This window comes from Oncorhynchus mykiss, chromosome 16 (assembly GCF_013265735.2).
Source record: "Oncorhynchus mykiss isolate Arlee chromosome 16, USDA_OmykA_1.1, whole genome shotgun sequence".
In the NCBI taxonomy this organism is placed as follows: Eukaryota; Metazoa; Chordata; class Actinopteri; order Salmoniformes; family Salmonidae; genus Oncorhynchus; species Oncorhynchus mykiss.
The window spans coordinates 9,748,727-9,766,993 of record NC_048580.1 but is presented as its reverse complement, the minus strand read 5'-3'; the positions used below and the strand labels follow the sequence as shown (position 1 = coordinate 9,766,993).

The 18,267-nt window shown below is 45.1% G+C and overlaps 1 protein-coding gene across 1 annotated transcript in view; it reads left to right on the top strand.

The window, feature by feature from the left end:
• The window catches only part of LOC110492818 (voltage-dependent T-type calcium channel subunit alpha-1G-like), a 228,544-nt gene that overhangs the window by 115,395 nt on the left and 94,882 nt on the right, over nucleotides 1-18,267 (top strand). The window contains 4 exon segments of the mRNA XM_036945869.1: nucleotides 1-141; nucleotides 4,218-4,541; nucleotides 5,409-5,695; nucleotides 15,116-15,239. The exon segment at nucleotides 1-141 is cut by the window's left edge and continues 38 nt beyond it. Of these exon segments, the coding sequence (XP_036801764.1) occupies nucleotides 1-141; nucleotides 4,218-4,541; nucleotides 5,409-5,695; nucleotides 15,116-15,239 (876 nt within the window).

The window sequence follows — 18,267 nt, the reverse complement described above, 5'->3', positions numbered from 1 at the left end:
ACCCCTCCTCTGATCACCCACACTGCTGCCACCCCCATGCCCGTTCCCAAGCTGCCCACCGTGATTGACCCTGCTCTGGGCTATGAGTCCCGACACGGCAGCAGCATCTCCATGGACCTAGCCTGCTACGACAAGTCTCCGGTTAGTATATTCCACTAGTCCACTATCAATCAACTGGATCTTCCCAGGAACCCATGCATTAAGCTCTGTGCCCCCTCTCTGCCCAGGCCCTGTGTGCACAACAACTAAGACTGTAGATATTCAGTCTAACCTGTATGGATGATGTTCAAGAAGACATTTGTGATGATTAATATGACCTGTCATCAGCTCAACTCTCTGGCTATTTACTGATGCCAGTTATGACTGATGCAGTTATGACTGATGCCAGTTGTGACTGATGCCAGTTGTGACTGATGCCAGTTGTGACTGGATGCCAGTTGTGACTGGATGCCAGTTGTGTCTGATGCCAGTTGTGACTGGATGCCAGTTGTTACTGGATGCCAGTTGTGACTGGATGCCAGCTGTGACTGATGCCAGTTATGACTGGATGCCAGTTGTGATTGGATGCCAGTTGTGACTGGATGCCAGTTGTGACTGGATGCCAGCTGTGACTGATGCCAGTTATGACTAATGCCAGGAACAATAATAAAAACTATAGTAATGACCATTAAGCATTTTTATTATAATGTGTATATATGCACTGCTCAAAAAAATTAAGGGAACACTAAAATAACACATCCTAGATCTGAATGAATGAAATATTCTTATTAAATACTTTTTTCTTTACATAGTTGAATGTGCTGACAACAGAATCACACAAAAATTATCAATGGAAATCAAATTTATCAACCCATGGAGGTCTGGATTTGGAGTCACACTCAAAATCAAAAGTGGAAAACCACACTACAGGCTGATCCAACTTTGATGTAATGTCCTTAAAACAAGTCAAAATTATGCTCAGTAGTGTGTGTGGCCTCCACGTGCCTGTATGACCTCCCTACAACGCCTGGGCATGCTCCTGATGAGGTGGCGGATGGTCCCCTGAGGAATCTCCTCCCAGACCTGGACTAAAGCATCCGCCAACTCCTGGACAGTCTGTGGTGCAACGTGACGTTGGTGGATGGAGCGAGACATGATGTCCCAGATGTGCTCAATTGGATTCAGGTCTGGGGAACGGGCGGGCCAGTCCATAGCATCAATGCCTTCCTCTTGCAGGAACTGCTGACACACTCCAGCCACATGAGGTCTAGCATTGTCTTGCATTAGGAGGAACCCAGGGCCAACCACACCAGCATATGGTCTCCCAAGGGGTCTGAGGATCTCATCTCGGTACCTAATGGCAGTCAGGCTACCTCTGGCGAGCACATGGAGGGCTGTGCGGCCCCCCCAAAGAAATGACACCCCACACCATGACTGACCCACCGCCAAACCGGTCATGCTGGAGGATGTTGGAGACAGCAGAATGTTCTCCATGGCGTCTCCAGACTGTCACGTCTGTCAAATGTGCTCAGTGTGAACCTGCTTTCATCTGTGAAGAGCACAGGGCGCCAGTGGCAAATTTGCCAATCTTGGTGTTCTCTGGCAAATGCCAAACATCCTGCACGGTGTTGGGCTGTAAGCACAACCCCCACCTGTGGACGTCGGACCCTCATACCACCCTCATGGAGTCTGTTTCTGACCGTTTGAGCAGACACATGCACCTTTGTGGCCTGCTAGAGGTCATTTTGCATGGCTCTGGCAGTGCTCCTCCTTGCACAAAGGCGGAGGTAGCGGTCCTGCTGCTGGGTTGTTGCCCAGTAACAACTGATGTACTGGCCTGTCTCCTGGTAGCGCCTCCATGCTCTGGACACTACGCTGACAGACACAGCAAACCTTCTTGCCACATCTCGCATTGATGTGCCATCCTTGATGAGTTGCACTACCTGAGCCACTTGTGTGGGTTGTAGACTCCGTCTCATGCTACCACTTGAGTGAAAGCACCGCCAGCATTCAAAAGTGACCAAAACATCAGCCAGGAAGCATAGGAACTGAGAAGTGGTCTGTGGTCACCACCTGCAGAACCTCTCCTTTATTGGGGGTGTCTTGCTAAATGCCTATAATTTACACCTGTTGTCAGTTCCATTTGCACAACAGCATGTGAAATTTATTGTCAATCAGTGTTGCTTCCTAAGTGGACAGTTTGATTTCACAGAAGTGTGATTGACTTGGAGTTACATTGTGTTGTTTAAGTGTTCCCTTTATTTTTTCGAGCAGTGTATATATATATATATTTACCTTTTATTTAACTAGGTAAGTCAATTCAGAACAATTTCTTATTTACAAAGACGGCCTACCAAGAGGCAAAAGGCCTCCGACAAGAGAGACACCACAACACTACGTAAAGAGAGCCCTAAGACAACAACATAGCATGACAAGAGAGAAACCACAACACTATGTAAAGAGAGCCCTAAGACAACAACACATCATGACAAGAGAGACACCACAACACTACGTAAAGAGAGCCCTAAGACAACAACACATCATGACAAGAGAGAAACCACAACACTATGTAAAGAGAGCCCTAAGACAACAACACATCATGACAAGAGAGAAACCACAACACTACGTAAAGAGAGCCCTAAGACAACAACACATCATGACAAGAGAGAAACCACAACACTACGTAAAGAGAGCCCTAAGACAACAACACATCATGACAAGAGAGAAACCACAACACTACGTAAAGAGAGCCCTAAGACAACAACACATCATGACAAGAGAGAAACCACAACACTACGTAAAGAGAGCCCCAAGACAACAACACATCATGACAAGAGAGAATTCACGACACTACGTAAAGAGAGCCCTAAGACAACAACACATCATGACAAGAGAGACACCACAACACTACGTAAAGAGAGCCCTACGACAACAACACATCATGACAAGAGAGAAACCACAACACTACGTAAAGAGAGCCCTAAGACAACAACACATCATGACAAGAGAGAAACCACAACACTACGTAAAGAGAGCCCTAAGACAACAACACATCATAGCAAGAGAGAAACCACAACACTACGTAAAGAGAGCCCCAAGACAACAACACAGCATGACAAGAGAGAAACCACAACACTATGTAAAGAGAGCCCCAAGACAACAACACAGCATGACAAGAGAGACACCACAACACTACGTAAAGAGAGCCCTAAGACAACAACACATCATGACAAGAGAGACACCACAACACTACGTAAAGAGAGCCCTAAGACAACAACACAGCATGACAAGAGAGAAACCACAACACTACGTAAAGAGAGCCCCAAGACAACAACACATCATGACAAGAGAGAAACCACAACACTATGTAAAGAGAGCCCTAAGACAACAACACATCATGACAAGAGAGAAACCACAACACTATGTAAAGAGAGCCCTAAGACAACAACACATCATGACAAGAGAGAAACCACAACACTACGTAAAGAGAGCCCTAAGACAACAACACATCATGACAAGAGAGAAACCACAACACTATGTAAAGAGAGCCCCAAGACAACAACACATCATGACATTGAGGAGAATCTGAGGATTAAGACAAAAACCTGTAGTAACAACATCCTAAAATGTAATATTCTTTAGTTTTGTTTTTGGTTACTAACGTTCCCTAAGAGTTAATAGCGTTCCCTAAGGGTTACTAACGTTCCCTAAGAGTTAATAACGTTCCCTAAGGGTTACTAACGTTCCCTAAGAGTTACTAACGTTCCCTAAGAGTTACTAACGTTCCCTAAGAGTTACTAACGTTCCCTAAGAGTTACTAACGTTCCCCAAGGGTTACTAACGTTCCCTAAGAGTTACAAACGTTCCCCAAGGGTTACTAACGTTCCCTAAGAGTTACTAACGTTCCCTAAGAGTTACTAACGTTCCCCAAGGGTTACTAACGTTCCCTAAGAGTTACAAACGTTCCCCAAGGGTTACAAACGTTCCCCAAGGGTTACTAACGTTCCCTAAGAGTTACAAACGTTCCCCAAGGGTTACAAACGTTCCCCAAGGGTTACTAACGTTCCCTAAGAGTTACAAACGTTCCCCAAGGGTTACTAACGTTCCCTAAGAGTTACAAACGTTCCCCAAGGGGTACAAACGTTCCCTAGAAAGGGAATTTGTTTACTTCACCTGGCTTTCTTTTTGTCGTTCGTACCTTCTCTCTTTCTCTCCACCCTCCATCTCTTTCTCTCCAGACCAGTGCCCGTAGCACCTCCCCTTACGCCCCGTGGAGCTCCGCCTCTGGCTGGACCAGCCGTAGATCAAGCTGGAACAGCGTAGGCCGTGCTCCTTCGCTCAAACGAACAAAGCGTCAGTCTGGCGAACGACGGTCGCTCCTCTCCGGAGAGGGTGGGTCCAGTTCGGAGGATGATGAGGGGGGAGGAGGGGGGACATCGGAGGGAGATGATGTGTCCCTGTGTCGTACCGACTCCATGTCCCAGTCCCAACATCAACACAGGAGGATGGAGTCTGTGGAGACCAGGGGGTCCATAGACCTGGCCCCTGACATACTACTACAGGTGAACACACACACATTCTTGTACAGCTAACCTTACCCTAACCCTAGCTCCTAAACCTAAACCTAACTCCTAACCCTAACCCTAGCTCCTAAACCTAAACCTAACTCCTAACCCTAACCCTAGCTCCTAAACCTAAACCTAACTCCTAACCCTAACCCTAGCTCCTAAACCTAAACCTAACTCCTAACCCTAACCCTAGCTCCTAAACCTAAATCCTAACCCTAACCCTAGCTCCTAAACCTAACCCTAACTCCTAACCTTAACCCTAACCCTAGCTCCTAAACCTAAAACTAACTCCTAACCCTAACCCTAGCTCCTAAACCTAAAACTAACTCCTAACCCTAACCCTAGCTCCTAAACCTAAACCTAACTCCTAACCCTAACCCTAGCTCCTAAACCTAAACCTAAATCCTAACCCTAACCCTAGCTCCTAAACCTAACTCCTAACCCTAACCCTAGCTCCTAAACCTAAAACTAACTCCTAACCCTAACCCTTAATGTAATTCTGACCCAAACATTAATTCTAACCTTAAAGCTAAACCCCCTAGAAATAGCATTTGAACTTGAGTTGGTCAAATTTTTGTTTGTTTACTATTTGTGGGACTTCACAAGAATAGTTAAACACGTCCACACACACACACACACACACACACACACACACACACACACACACACACACACACACACACACACACACACACACACACACCAGGGGATATATAGACCTGTCCCCCTAAACACTTCCCTCATTTTATTGGTAGTCCATTTTACGTGATAACGGCAGTTATAGAACCACTTTCTTGAGTGTTTTAAAATGCCTTCAAGTACCTATAAATGACCGTGTTAACCATGGTTGTAAAACTCTAGGTACCCTTCCTGTATCGCTCAGCCAGTATACACAGCTCCAGACCCCCCTCGCTAGGAGGCCTGAGAGCCCCAGAACGCAGTGACTGCAACGGGAAAGGCACTCCGGCCCCTGGGGGGGCCCTGGCCCAGACACAGCTCTCCCTCGAGGACAACACAGAGGACGAAGCGGCAGAGGAGGAGGTTGTGGGTCGTGTCGCCAGGCTGTCACGCTGGCTGGAGAGGAGACAGCCAGAGTGGTGTCGAAAGAGAGATACCTGGTCCCTGTACATATTGCCCCCGGACTCCAGGTGACATTCACACACACACACACACACACACACACACACACGCACACTATGATCACATCCCTACTCATTTTTGCATGTTATACTTCATTCTCCATCTTAAGGTCTCACTCTGTTCATTCTCCATCTTAAGGTCTCACTCTGTTGATTCTCCATCTTAAGGTCTCATCACTCTGTTGATTCTCCATCTTAAGGTCTCACTCTGTTGATTCTCCATCTTAAGGTCTCACTCTGTTGATTCTCCATCTTAAGGTCTCACTCTGTTGATTCTCCATCTTAAGGTCTCACTCTGTTCATTCTCCATCTTAAGGTCTCACTCTGTTGATTCTCCATCTTAAGGTCTCATCACTCTGTTGATTCTCCATCTTAAGGTCTCACTCTGTTGATTCTCCATCTTAAGGTCTCACTCTGTTGATTCTCCATCTTAAGGTCTCACTCTGTTGATTCTCCATCTTAAGGTCTCACTCTGTTGATTCTCCATCTTAAGGTCTCACTCTGTTGATTCTCCATCTTAAGGTCTCATCACTCTGTTGATTCTCCATCTTAAGGTCTCATCACTCTGTTGATTCTCCATCTTAAGGTCTCACTCTGTTTGGGATAGTATCCCTCCCTCCCTCCATCCCTCCCTCCCTTGCTCCCATTTAGCCTCTGTGGCTTTGAACTGTGTCTGAATGTATGATTCTAGGGCCTGGTGGAGAATGTGTGTATGTTTCAGGTTGGAAAATACGTTTCACACCTTAGCCCTAGTCAACATTCTCCAGCCCAGAGCTTTAGTAATTCCACAACAAAAGCCCGCCCATTCTCTACCCTCCCTCTCCTCGTCTCCCCTCTACTTCCACATACTTGTGACTCCTCTTTTTTTCTACTCTTCTCCCCCTGTTCTCCTCCTCTTCTCTCTCCCTCTCCTCCTTTCCTACTTAAATTCCTTCTGGAGGTGGCTGTCTCACAGTGTTGTGCTGACAGTAGAATCCCTCGATGGCCATGATAGAACCCAGTGTTCTGTCCTAACAGTGGCCATGATAGAACCCAGTGTTCTGTCCTAACAGTGGCCATGGTAGAACCCAGAGTTCTGTCCTAACAGTGGCCATGATAGAACCCAGTGTTCTGTCCTAACAGTGGCCATGATAGAACCCAGTGTTCTGTCCTAACAGTGGCCATGGTAGAACACAGTGTTCTGTCCTAACAGTTCCCATGGTAGAACCCAGTGTTCTGTCCTAACAGTTTCCATGGTAGAACCCAGTGTGTTGATCTAACTGTTCCAATGGTAGAACCCAGTGTTCTGTTCTAACAGTTCCCATGGTAGAACCCAGTGTTCCGTCCTAACAGTGGCCATGGTAGAACCCAGTGTTCCGTCCTAACAGTTCCCATGGTAGAACCCAGTGTGTTGCTCTAACAGTTCCCATGGTAGAACCCAGTGTTCCGTCCTAACAGTTTCCATGGTAGTACCCAGTGATCCTTCCTAACAGTTTCCATTGTAGAACCCAGTGTGTTGCTCTAACAGTTCCCATGGTAGAACCCAGTGTTCCGTCCTAACAGTTCCCATGGTAGAACCCAGTGTTCCGTCCTAACATTTCCCATGGTAGAACCCAGTGTTCCGTCCTAACAGTTCCCATGGTAGAACACAGTGTTCTGTTCTAACAGTTCCCATGATAGAACCCAGTGTTCTGTCGTAACAGTTCCCATGGTAGAACCCAGTGTTCTGTCGTAACAGTTCCCATGGTAGAACCCAGTGTTCTGTCGTAACAGTTCCCATGGTAGAGCACAGTGTTCTGTCGTAACAGTTCCCATGGTAGAACCCAGTGTTCTGTCGTAACAGTTCCCATGGTAGAACACAGTGTTCTGTCGTAACAGTTCCCATGGTAGAACCCAGCGTTCTGTCCTAACAGTTTTCATGGTAGAACACAGTGTTCTGTTCTAACAGTTCCCATGGTAGAACACAGTGTTCTGTCGTAACAGTTCCCATGGTAGAACACAGTGTTCTGTCGTAACAGTTCCCATGGTAGAACCCAGTGTTACGTCCTAACAGTTTCCATGGTAGAACACAGTGTTCGGTTCTAACAGTTCCCATGATAGAACCCAGTGTTCTGTTCTAACAGTTCCCATGGTAGAACCCAGTGTGTTGCTCTAACAGTTCCCATGGTAGAACCCAGTGTTCTGTCGTAACAGTTCCCATGGTAGAACCCAGTGTTCTGTTGTAACAGTTCCCATGGTAGAACCCAGTGTTCTGTCGTAACAGTTCCCATGGTAGAACCCAGTGTGTTGCTCTAACAGTTCCCATGGTAGAACCCAGTGTTCTGTCGTAACAGTTCCCATGGTAGAACCCAGTGTGTTGCTCTAACAGTTCCCATGGTAGAACCCAGTGTTACGTCCTAACAGTTCCCATGGTAGAACACAGTGTTCTTTCGTAACAGTTCCCATGGTAGAACCCAGTGTTCTGTCGTAACAGTTCCCATGGTAGAACCCAGTGTTCTGTCCTAACAGTTTTCATGGTAGAACACAGTGTTATGTTCTAACAGTTCCCATGGTAGAACACAGTGTTCTGTCGTAACAGTTCCCATGGTAGAACACAGTGTTCTGTCGTAACAGTTCCCATGGTAGAACCCAGTGTTACGTCCTAACAGTTTCCATGGTAGAACACAGTGTTCTGTTCTAACAGTTCCCATGATAGAACCCAGTGTTCTGTTCTAACAGTTCCCATGGTAGAACCCAGTGTGTTGCTCTAACAGTTCCCATGGTAGAACCCAGTGTTCTGTCATAACAGTTCCCATGGTAGAACCCAGTGTTACGTCCTAACAGTTCCCATGGTAGAACCCAGTGTATTGCTCTAACAGTTCCCATGGTAGAACCCAGTGTTCTGTCGTAACAGTTCCCATGGTAGAACCCAGTGTTATGTTGTAACAGTTCCCATGGTAGAACACAGTGTTCTGTCGTAACAGTTCCCATGGTAGAACCCAGTGTGTTGCTCTAACAGTTCCCATGGTAGAACCCAGTGTTCTGTCGTAACAGTTCCCATTGTAGAACCCAGTGTTCTGTCACAACAGTTCCCATGGTAGAACACAGTGTTCTGTCGTAATAGTTCCCATGGTAGAACCCAGTGTTCTGTCCTAACAGTTTCCATGGTAGAACACAGTGTTCTGTTCTAACAGTTCCCATGGTAGAACACAGTGTTCTGTCGTAACAGTTCCCATGGTAGAACACAGTGTTCTGTCGTAACAGTTCCCATGGTAGAACCCAGTGTTACGTTCTAACAGTTTCCATGGTAGAACACAGTGTTCTGTTCTAACAGTTCCCATGATAGAACCCAGTGTTCTGTTCTAACAGTTCCCATGGTAGAACCCAGTGTGTTGCTCTAACAGTTCCCATGGTAGAACCCAGTGTTCTGTCGTAACAGTTCCCATGGTAGAACCCAGTGTTACGTCCTAACAGTTCCCATGGTAGAACCCAGTGTGTTGCTCTAACAGTTCCCATGGTAGAACCCAGTGTTCTGTCGTAACAGTTCCCATGGTAGAACCCAGTGTTCTGTCGTAACAGTTCCCATGGTAGAACCCAGTGTTCTGTCATAACAGTTCCCATGGTAGAACACAGTGTTCTGTCGTAACAGTTCCCATGGTAGAACCCAGTGTTACGTCCTAACAGTTCCCATGGTAGAACACAGTGTTCTGTCGTAACAGTTCCCATGGTAGAACACAGTGTTCTGTCGTAACAGTTCCCATGGTAGAACCCAGTGTTACGTCCTAACAGTTTCCATGGTAGAACACAGTGTTCTGTTCTAACAGTTCCCATGATAGAACCCAGTGTTCTGTTCTAACAGTTCCCCCCATGGTAGAACCCAGTGTTCTGTCCTAACAGTTCCCATGGTAGAACCCAGTGTCCTGTTCTAGCAGTGCCCTTGTTGTGACCCAGTCGCAGTGTGAAGTAGGGTGTGTTCTAACAGTGACACTGAGGACACAGGCATTGTGTGGAATGGAAAAGGGGAAGGGGGATACCTAGTCAGTTGTACAACTGAATGCATTCAACTGAAATGTGTCTTCTACATTTAACCCAACCCCTCTGAATCAGAGAGGTGCGGAGGGCTGCCTCAATCGACATCCATGTTGCGTCGTCCATTTTGGCTCACCCACCTGTGTCTATCAGGAGACAGAGGCTCGGTGGGAAACTGTAGTCACACAGCTGTTCAACATGGACAACGGACCTCCATTCACCTCCACAGGCAGTTAGTCGTCTTTGGTATATCTACAGTCGTTGGCTAAGGAAGAAACAGGCCTCGCACCCAGGTTGTCAACATTCCGAATGAAAAGCAAAGTTAGTTTCAAAAAAAGATAAAAGGTATAATGAAAATGTCCGCGAACATAAACTCATGAATATGCCCACTGTCAAACACTGACAGTCCAAAGAGCACAGATGACCGTAACTGAATCCTCTAGGGAAAGGTCAGGGCTATCATGAAAATGTCAGATACATAGATAGATGTCAGATATTTAGATCGATGAATAAAAAGCATCTGATGTCTATGATCGAGCACTGAAATAAAGTTATGACCTGACGGGTGCAGTCTGTCTGTCTGTCTGTCTGTCTGTCTGTCTGTCTGTCTGTCTGTCTGTCTTTCTTTCTTTCTTTCTTTCTGTCTGTCTGTCTGTCTGTCTGTCTATCCTACCGTGGGAGTGAGCGTGATGTCCCTGGTCCACATAATGAATGCATGATGGATACTTTAACAATGAGAGCTAGCATGCAGAGATGAGAGGATTTAGGTCATCTAGTGTAGATAATGATGTGACTAGTCAAACACACAAGCAGACACGAAACGTGTACACACAGACACAAACACACACACACACTGTCTGTCATCATAATGATTGTTTGCCTGAAGATTAAACAGATCTTAGGGACAGAGCTATTGTTGTGTTCTGGGACAGGGACATAGCTGTTGTTGTCTTCTGGGACAGGGACATAGCTGTTGTTGTCTTCTGGGACAGGGACATAGCTGTTGTTGTCTTATGGGACAGAGACATAGCTGTTGTTGTCTTCTGGGACAGAAACAGAGTTGTAGTTGTCTTCTGGGACAGGGAAATAGCTATTGTTGTCTTCTGGGAAAGGGACATAGCTGTTGTTGTCTTCTGGGACAGAGACATAGCTGTTGTTGTCTTCTGGGACAGAAACAGAGTTGTAGTTGTCTTCTGGGACAGGGAAATAGCTATTGTTGTCTTCTGGGAAAGGGACATAGCTGTTGTTGTCTTCTGGGACAGAGACATAGCTGTTGTTGTCTTCTGGGACAGAGACATAGCTGTTGTTTTCTTCTGGGACAGGGGCATAGCTGTTGTTGTCTTCTGGGACAGAGACATAGCTGTTGTTGTCTTCTGGGACAGGGACATAGCTGTTGTTGTCTTCTGGGACAGGGAAATAGCTGTTGTTGTGTTCTGGGACAGAGACATAGCTGTTGTTGTGTTCTGGGACAGAGACATAGCTGTTGTTGTCTTCTGGGACAGAGACATAGCTGTTGTTGTCTTCTGGGACAGAAACAGAGTTGTAGTTGTCTTCTGGGACAGGGAAATAGCTATTGTTGTCTTCTGGGAAAGGGACATAGCTGTTGTTGTCTTCTGGGACAGGGACATAGCTGTTGTTGTCTTCTGGGACAGAGACATAGCTGTTGTTGTGTTCTGGGACAGAGACATAGCTGTTGTTGTCTTCTGGGACAGGGACATAGCTGTTGTTGTCTTCTGGGACAGGGAAATAGCTGTTGTTGTGTTCTGGGACAGAGACATTGCTGTTGTTGTGTTCTGGGACAGAGACATAGCTGTTGTTGTCTTCTGGGACAGGGACATAGCTGTTGTTGTGTTCTGGGACAGAGACATAGCTGTTGTTGTGTTCTGGGACAGAGACATAGCTGATGTTGTGTTCTGGGACAGGGACATAGCTGTTGTTGTGTTCTGGGACAGGGACATAGCTGTTGTTGTGTTCTGGGACAGAGACATAGCTGCTGTTGTCTTCTGGGACAGGGACATAGCTGTTGTTGTGTTCTGGGACAGGGACATAGCTGTTGTTGTGTTCTGGGACATGGACATAGCTGTTGTTTTCTTCTGGGACAGGGACATAGCTGTTGTTGTGTTCTGGGACAGAGACATAGCTGTTGTTGTCTTCTGGGACAGAAACATAGCTGTTGTTGTCTTCTGTACAGTATGAAGGAAAAAGGAAACTGCACACTGTTGTTGATAGTATCACTCATATTTAATAAGGTTGCGTATCGGCCTCACGGCCTTCGTCAGAGAGTATGTGAATTTTTTAATATTAGCACCCTTATGTGGACCTCGTCCCAACCACATCTGTTCCACACATCGAAAAGGGTTGGAGATGTTGGAAAAACACATAAGTGCCACCAAATATAACAACATACATTTCATAAAAATGTAAATAAAGTGTGTAAATAAGACATATTAAACACATCTGTAAAACCACAATGGGGACATGGCAAGTTTTCATTAGTCATTGGGTTCGTCGTACGAAAAACATCAGAGTAATCTTAAATAGGCACATTATTCATATTCAAATGCACAACATAACATACATAGGCATTTAATAATTAAGTCCTTTAGGAAATAATGTCTGGAGGGTGAAAACAAAAAGAATGCTCAGATGTGCGAGTGCCTTTTGAAATTTGAACAACTTTACATTATGACAGACAGGATCTGTCAGAGTGGGTTCTCTTCTGTACATTATGACAGACAGGATCCGTCACAGAGTGGGTTCTCTTCTGTACATTATGACAGACAGGATCTGTCAGAGTGGGTTCTCTTCTGTACATTATGACAGACAGGATCCGTCACAGAGTGGGTTCTCTTCTGTACATTATGACAGACAGGATCTGTCAGAGTGGGTTCTCTTCTGTACATTATGACAGACAGGATCCGTCACAGAGTGGGTTCTCTTCTGTACATTATGACAGACAGGATCCGTCAGAGTGGGTTCTCTCCTGTACATTATGACAGACAGGATCCGTCACAGAGTGGGTTCTCTTCTGTACATTATGACAGACAGGATCCGTCACAGAGTGGGTTCTCTTCTGTACATTATGACAGACAGGATCCGTCAGAGTGGGTTCTCTTCTGTACATTATGACAGACAGGATCCGTCACAGAGTGGGTTCTCTTCTGTACATTATGACAGACAGGATCTGTCAGAGTGGGTTCTCTTCTGTACATTATGACAGACAGGATCTGTCAGAGTGGGTTCTCTTCTGTACGTTGTGACAGACAGGATCCGTCAGAGTGGGTTCTCTTCTGTACATTATGACAGACAGGATCTGTCAGAGTGGGTTCTCTTCTGTACGTTGTGACAGACAGGATCCGTCAGAGTGGGTTCTCTTCTGTACATTATGACAGACAGGATCCGTCTGAGTGGGTTCTCTTCTGTACATTATGACAGACAGGATCCGTCAGAGTGGGTTCTCTTCTGTACATTATGACAGACAGGATCCGTCAGAGGGGGTTCTCTTCTGTACATTATGACAGACAGGATCTGTCAGAGTGGGTTCTCTTCTGTACATTATGACAGACAGGATCCGTCAGAGTGGGTTCTCTTCTGTACGTTGTGACAGACAGGATCCGTCAAAGTGGGTTCTCTTCTGTACATTATGACAGACAGGATCCGTCTGAGTGGGTTCTCTTCTGTACATTATGACAGACAGGATCCGTCAGAGTGGGTTCTCTTCTGTACATTATGACAGACAGGATCCGTCTGAGTGGGTTCTCTTCTGTACATTATGACAGACAGGATCCGTCAGAGTGGGTTCTCTTCTGTACATTATGACAGACAGGATCCGTCAGAGTGGGTTCTCTTCTGTACATTGTGACAGACAGGATCTGTCAGAGTGGGTTCTCTTCTGTACATTGTGACAGAGAGGATCCGTCAGAGTGGGTTCTCTTCTGTACATTATGACAGACAGGATCCGTCAGAGTGGGTTCTCTTCTGTACATTATGACAGACAGGATCCGTCAGAGAGTGGGTTCTCTTCTGTACATTATGACAGATAGGATCCGTCAGAGTGGGTTCTCTTCTGTACTGTGTGACAGACAGGATCCGTCAGAGGGGGTTCTCTTCTGTACATTATGACAGACAGGATCCGTCAGAGTGGGTTCTCTTCTGTACATTATGACAGACAGGATCCGTCAGAGTGGGTTCTCTTCTGTACATTATGACAGACAGGATCCGTCACAGAGTGGGTTCTCTTCTGTACATTATGACAGACAGGATCCGTCAGAGTGGGTTCTCTTCTGTACTGTGTGACAGACAGGATCCGTCAGAGGGGGTTCTCTTCTGTACATTATGACAGACAGGATCCGTCAGAGTGGGTTCTCTTCTGTACATTGTGACAGACAGGATCTGTCAGAGTGGGTTCTCTTCTGTACATTGTGACAGACAGGATCTGTCAGAGTGGGTTCTCTTCTGTACATTATGACAGACAGGATCCGTCTGAGTGGGTTCTCTTCTGTACTGTGTGACAGACAGGATCCGTCAGAGTGGGTTCTCTTCTGTACATTGTGACAGAGAGGATCCGTCAGAGTGGGTTCTCTTCTGTACGTTGTGACAGACAGGATCCGTCAGAGTGGGTTCTCTTCTGTACGTTGTGACAGACAGGATCCGTCAGAGTGGGTTCTCTTCTGTACATTGTGACAGACAGGATCCATCAGAGTGGGTTCTCTTCTGTACGTTGTGACCGACAGGATCCGTCAGAGTGGGTTCTCTTCTGTACATTATGACAGACAGGATCCGTCAGAGTGGGTTCTCTTCTGTACGTTGTGACAGACAGGATCCGTCAGAGTGGGTTCTCTTCTGTACATTATGACAGACAGGATCCGTCAGAGTGGGTTCTCTTCTGTACATTATGACAGACAGGATCCGTCAGAGTGGGTTCTCTTCTGTACGTTTTGACAGACAGGATCCGTCAGAGTGGGTTCTCTTCTGTACGTTGTGACAGACAGGATCCGTCAGAGTGGGTTCTCTTCTGTACATTATGACAGACAGGATCTGTCAGAGTGAGTCCTCCTCTGTACGTTGTGACAGACAGGATCCGTCAGAGTGGGTTCTCTTCTGTATGTTTTGCTCATTTCTGTTTCTGTTTCAGAAGCTGAGACTTTATTGCCAGTTATTCAGTTGTGGTTTGTTGAATTACTGTGGATGTGAGAAGGGAATGTTTTTGGTCCCGACATCATCACTTCTGAGTGAGCGATATTGTTAACGTGCAATATGCATAATTCATTTAGACCACAACGGGGTTCATCAGATCATACAACAGTCTGTATGTTATATTATAGACATATCTCATCATCATGTGTTTTCCAATTATATAAAAGTTTATTTTAAGAATGACGTTGTGTCTCTGTGTGTTTGTGTGTGTGTGTATGTGTGTGTGTGTGTGTGTGTGTTTTCCAGGTTTCGAATGGCGTGCAACAAGATAATATCCCACAAGATGTTTGACCACGTCGTTCTGGTCATCATCTTCCTCAACTGCATCACCATCGCCATGGAGAGGCCTAGAATAGAGGCCTATAGCGTGGTGAGTGACACACACACGCGCGCACACTAACACACACACACACACACACACACACACACAACTGTAATCAGTGGAAAACATAAAGATGCACACATATTTCTCATTGGTGCTCTCGTAATTCCAAACCCCTGTAATGAGGTGATTATTGAAATTGGATGCAAATGGTGATTGTATTGCCTGTTCGAGATCTCCCCGCCATGGCTAGCAGGCCAAACACAGACACACACAGACACACACACACACACACACACACACACACACACCTGATGTTATTGTGCCTCCATCTCAATGGCCTGGGTTATTGCTAAATCTGATTGGTTTTTATCTTGTGTATATATACTGTTGGTGGTTTAGAATGAATGGCTTTGATTGTGAGTTACATTTGCTAGAGATTTAGTCAATGTTTTATTACGAACAAAGGCAGTTTCAGTTATTGCTTTTGCTGCATGCTTACTTACTCATGTACAGTTGCCTTCCACAGCCTCTTTTTGCAATTTCCCTTGTCTGTAAAGTGATGGGAGTAATACTGTGTACCTTTTACTCTGACGTAGGTAACCTACTTGTTTTCTAAAAAGGCTTGATTGGGAGCTGCGTTTGATAGAGACCTTGGCGATTTTTCTGTTATTATAGATTACTAGTAAAAACTGTGGAGTTTATTGATTTTGCTGAGTATGGAGAGTGGGGTCCGAATTTGTTGAGACCCTTGTAAAGATGAGAAAAAATTCCTCTATAAAATAAATAATTAAAACACTGAGCTATATTTCTTCTTTAAAATATTGCGATATTTTACTATTTTATTATAATACAAATTCTCACAGAAAGAGATTTTGTTTGACAAGCAATATAATGATTGACCTCTCTGTTTTCAATATCTTTCAAATACCTCACCATGCGAAGATAACGACACTGAGCCTTTTTCTAAAATATTGTGATTGGAGATTGGGAGTGATCTAAGACCATTCCTCCATACAGAATCTTTCCAGGTCTGTGCTTATGGAGCGGCAGGAAGCCTAGTGGTTAGAGAGTTGGACTAGTAACCGCCGAAAGGTTGCAAGCTCAAATCCCCGAGCTGACAAGGTAAAAATCTGTTGTTCTGCCCCTGAACAAGGCAGTTAACTCACTGTTCCTAGGCCGTCATTGAAAATAAGAATTTGTTTTTAACTGACTTGCCTAGTTAAATAAAGATAAAATAATGATTAACCTCTTCAATTCGAACTGAGATGGCCTTTGCAAAATGTTGATTTTGAGGCCAATTCATATTTCTTTGTAGATATTGATGTGTGTTTGGGGTTATTGTCTTACTATAAGTTCCACTTGCAGCCAAGTTTCAGCCTCCTGGCAGAAGCAACCAGGTGTTTGGGTAAAATATCCTGGTACTGGGTAAAGTTAATGATGCCGTTGACCTTAACAAGGGCCCCAAGACCAGTGGAAACAAAATAGCCTCATAACATCACCGATCCACCACCATATTTTACAGTAGATATGGGGTTCTTTTCTGGTCGTGCGTTCTTAAACTGATTCACTTGGCTCTTATTTTTCATGTCATCTGATCAAAGTACCAGTTTCAATCCAAGTGCCAATGCTGTTTAGCAAACTCCCGGCGTTTCCGTTTGTTAGATGACATGAAAATAGAGCTATTTGACCACCAGTGGTGGATTTTGCTTCGAACTCAGAATGCATGAAAACCATTGAAAACCTCTGGTTTGAATTGAAGAAGGCAATCAATGAACGCAGATGACGGATATTAAGGATCTAGAAGGATTCTGTATGGATGAATGGTCTAAGATCCCTCCCAATGTGTTCGCCAACTCATAAAACATTTTAGAGAAAAAGCTCAGTGCTGTTATCCTATCGAAAGGTGTTGAAAACAGGGGTGTCAATCATTTGGCCCCCTACCTTTTTGAGAGAAGAAATATATGACTTGTTATACATTGCATTAGTATAAAACAATAGAATGTTCCTTTTTTTCTGTCCATCGAATATGACTCGGTATTTCAAGTCTTATTTTAAACAGTCGTTTTTGCTCATCTTCATCAAGGGTGTCAATCATTTCAGACCACACTGTGTATACTTCCACAGGATCTTATTTGACCTGTCCCATTTACCCAGCAGTAAACAGCTATGTGTTTCTCTTATGAATTTGCAGAACAATACATTTCTCATTTGGTAATGATCACATTTAATGTGGAATGTTGGGTGAATAATTGATTTAGTGTCTCAAAAATGATTCTCCAGCTTGGCACCACGTATCACAATGTGGTTGTCAGGCTTTTGATGTTTTAACACACACCACAAACAACATCTGCTTAGTTACTGGTCTTTGGATCGTGAAATGAATTCATGGTACAACAGACATGTATTCAATGTTTCATCTTTAGGGGTTATTATGAGGTTGACTGGGCTGGAAAATAATGAATAATGTCGACAGTTGTTTTTTCAAAAACGTATTGTATGTTGAGGGATGTAAAATAGGAAAGGAGAGAAGAGGAGAAGGAAAGGAAAAGAAAGGAAGAATAGGATGAGAGAGGAGAAAGAAGGAGAGGACGAGGGAGGAGAAAGAAGAGGACAAGAGAGGAGAAAGAAGAGGACAAGAGAGGAGAAAGAAGGAGAGGACGAGGGAGGAGAAAGAAGAGGACAAGAGAGGAGAAAGAAGGAGAGGACGAGGGAGGAGAAAGAAGAGGACAAGAGAGGAGAAAGAAGAGAACAAGAGAGGAGAAAGAAGGAGAGGAAGAGGGAGGAAAAAGAAGGAGAGGAGAAAAAAGGAGAGGACGAGAGAGGAGAAAGGAGAGAACAAGAGAGGAGAAAGGAGAGAACAAGAGAGGAGAAAGGAGAGGACGAGAGATGAAAGGAGAGGACGAGAGAGGAAGGAGGGGACGAGAGAGGAAAGGACAGGAGAGGACGAGAGAGGAGAAAGCAAGGAGAGGACGAGAGAGGAAGGAGAGGACGAGAGCAGAAAGGAGAGGATGAGAGAGGAAAGGAGAGGACAAGAGCGGAAGGAGGGGAGGAGAGATGAAGTAGAGGACGAGAG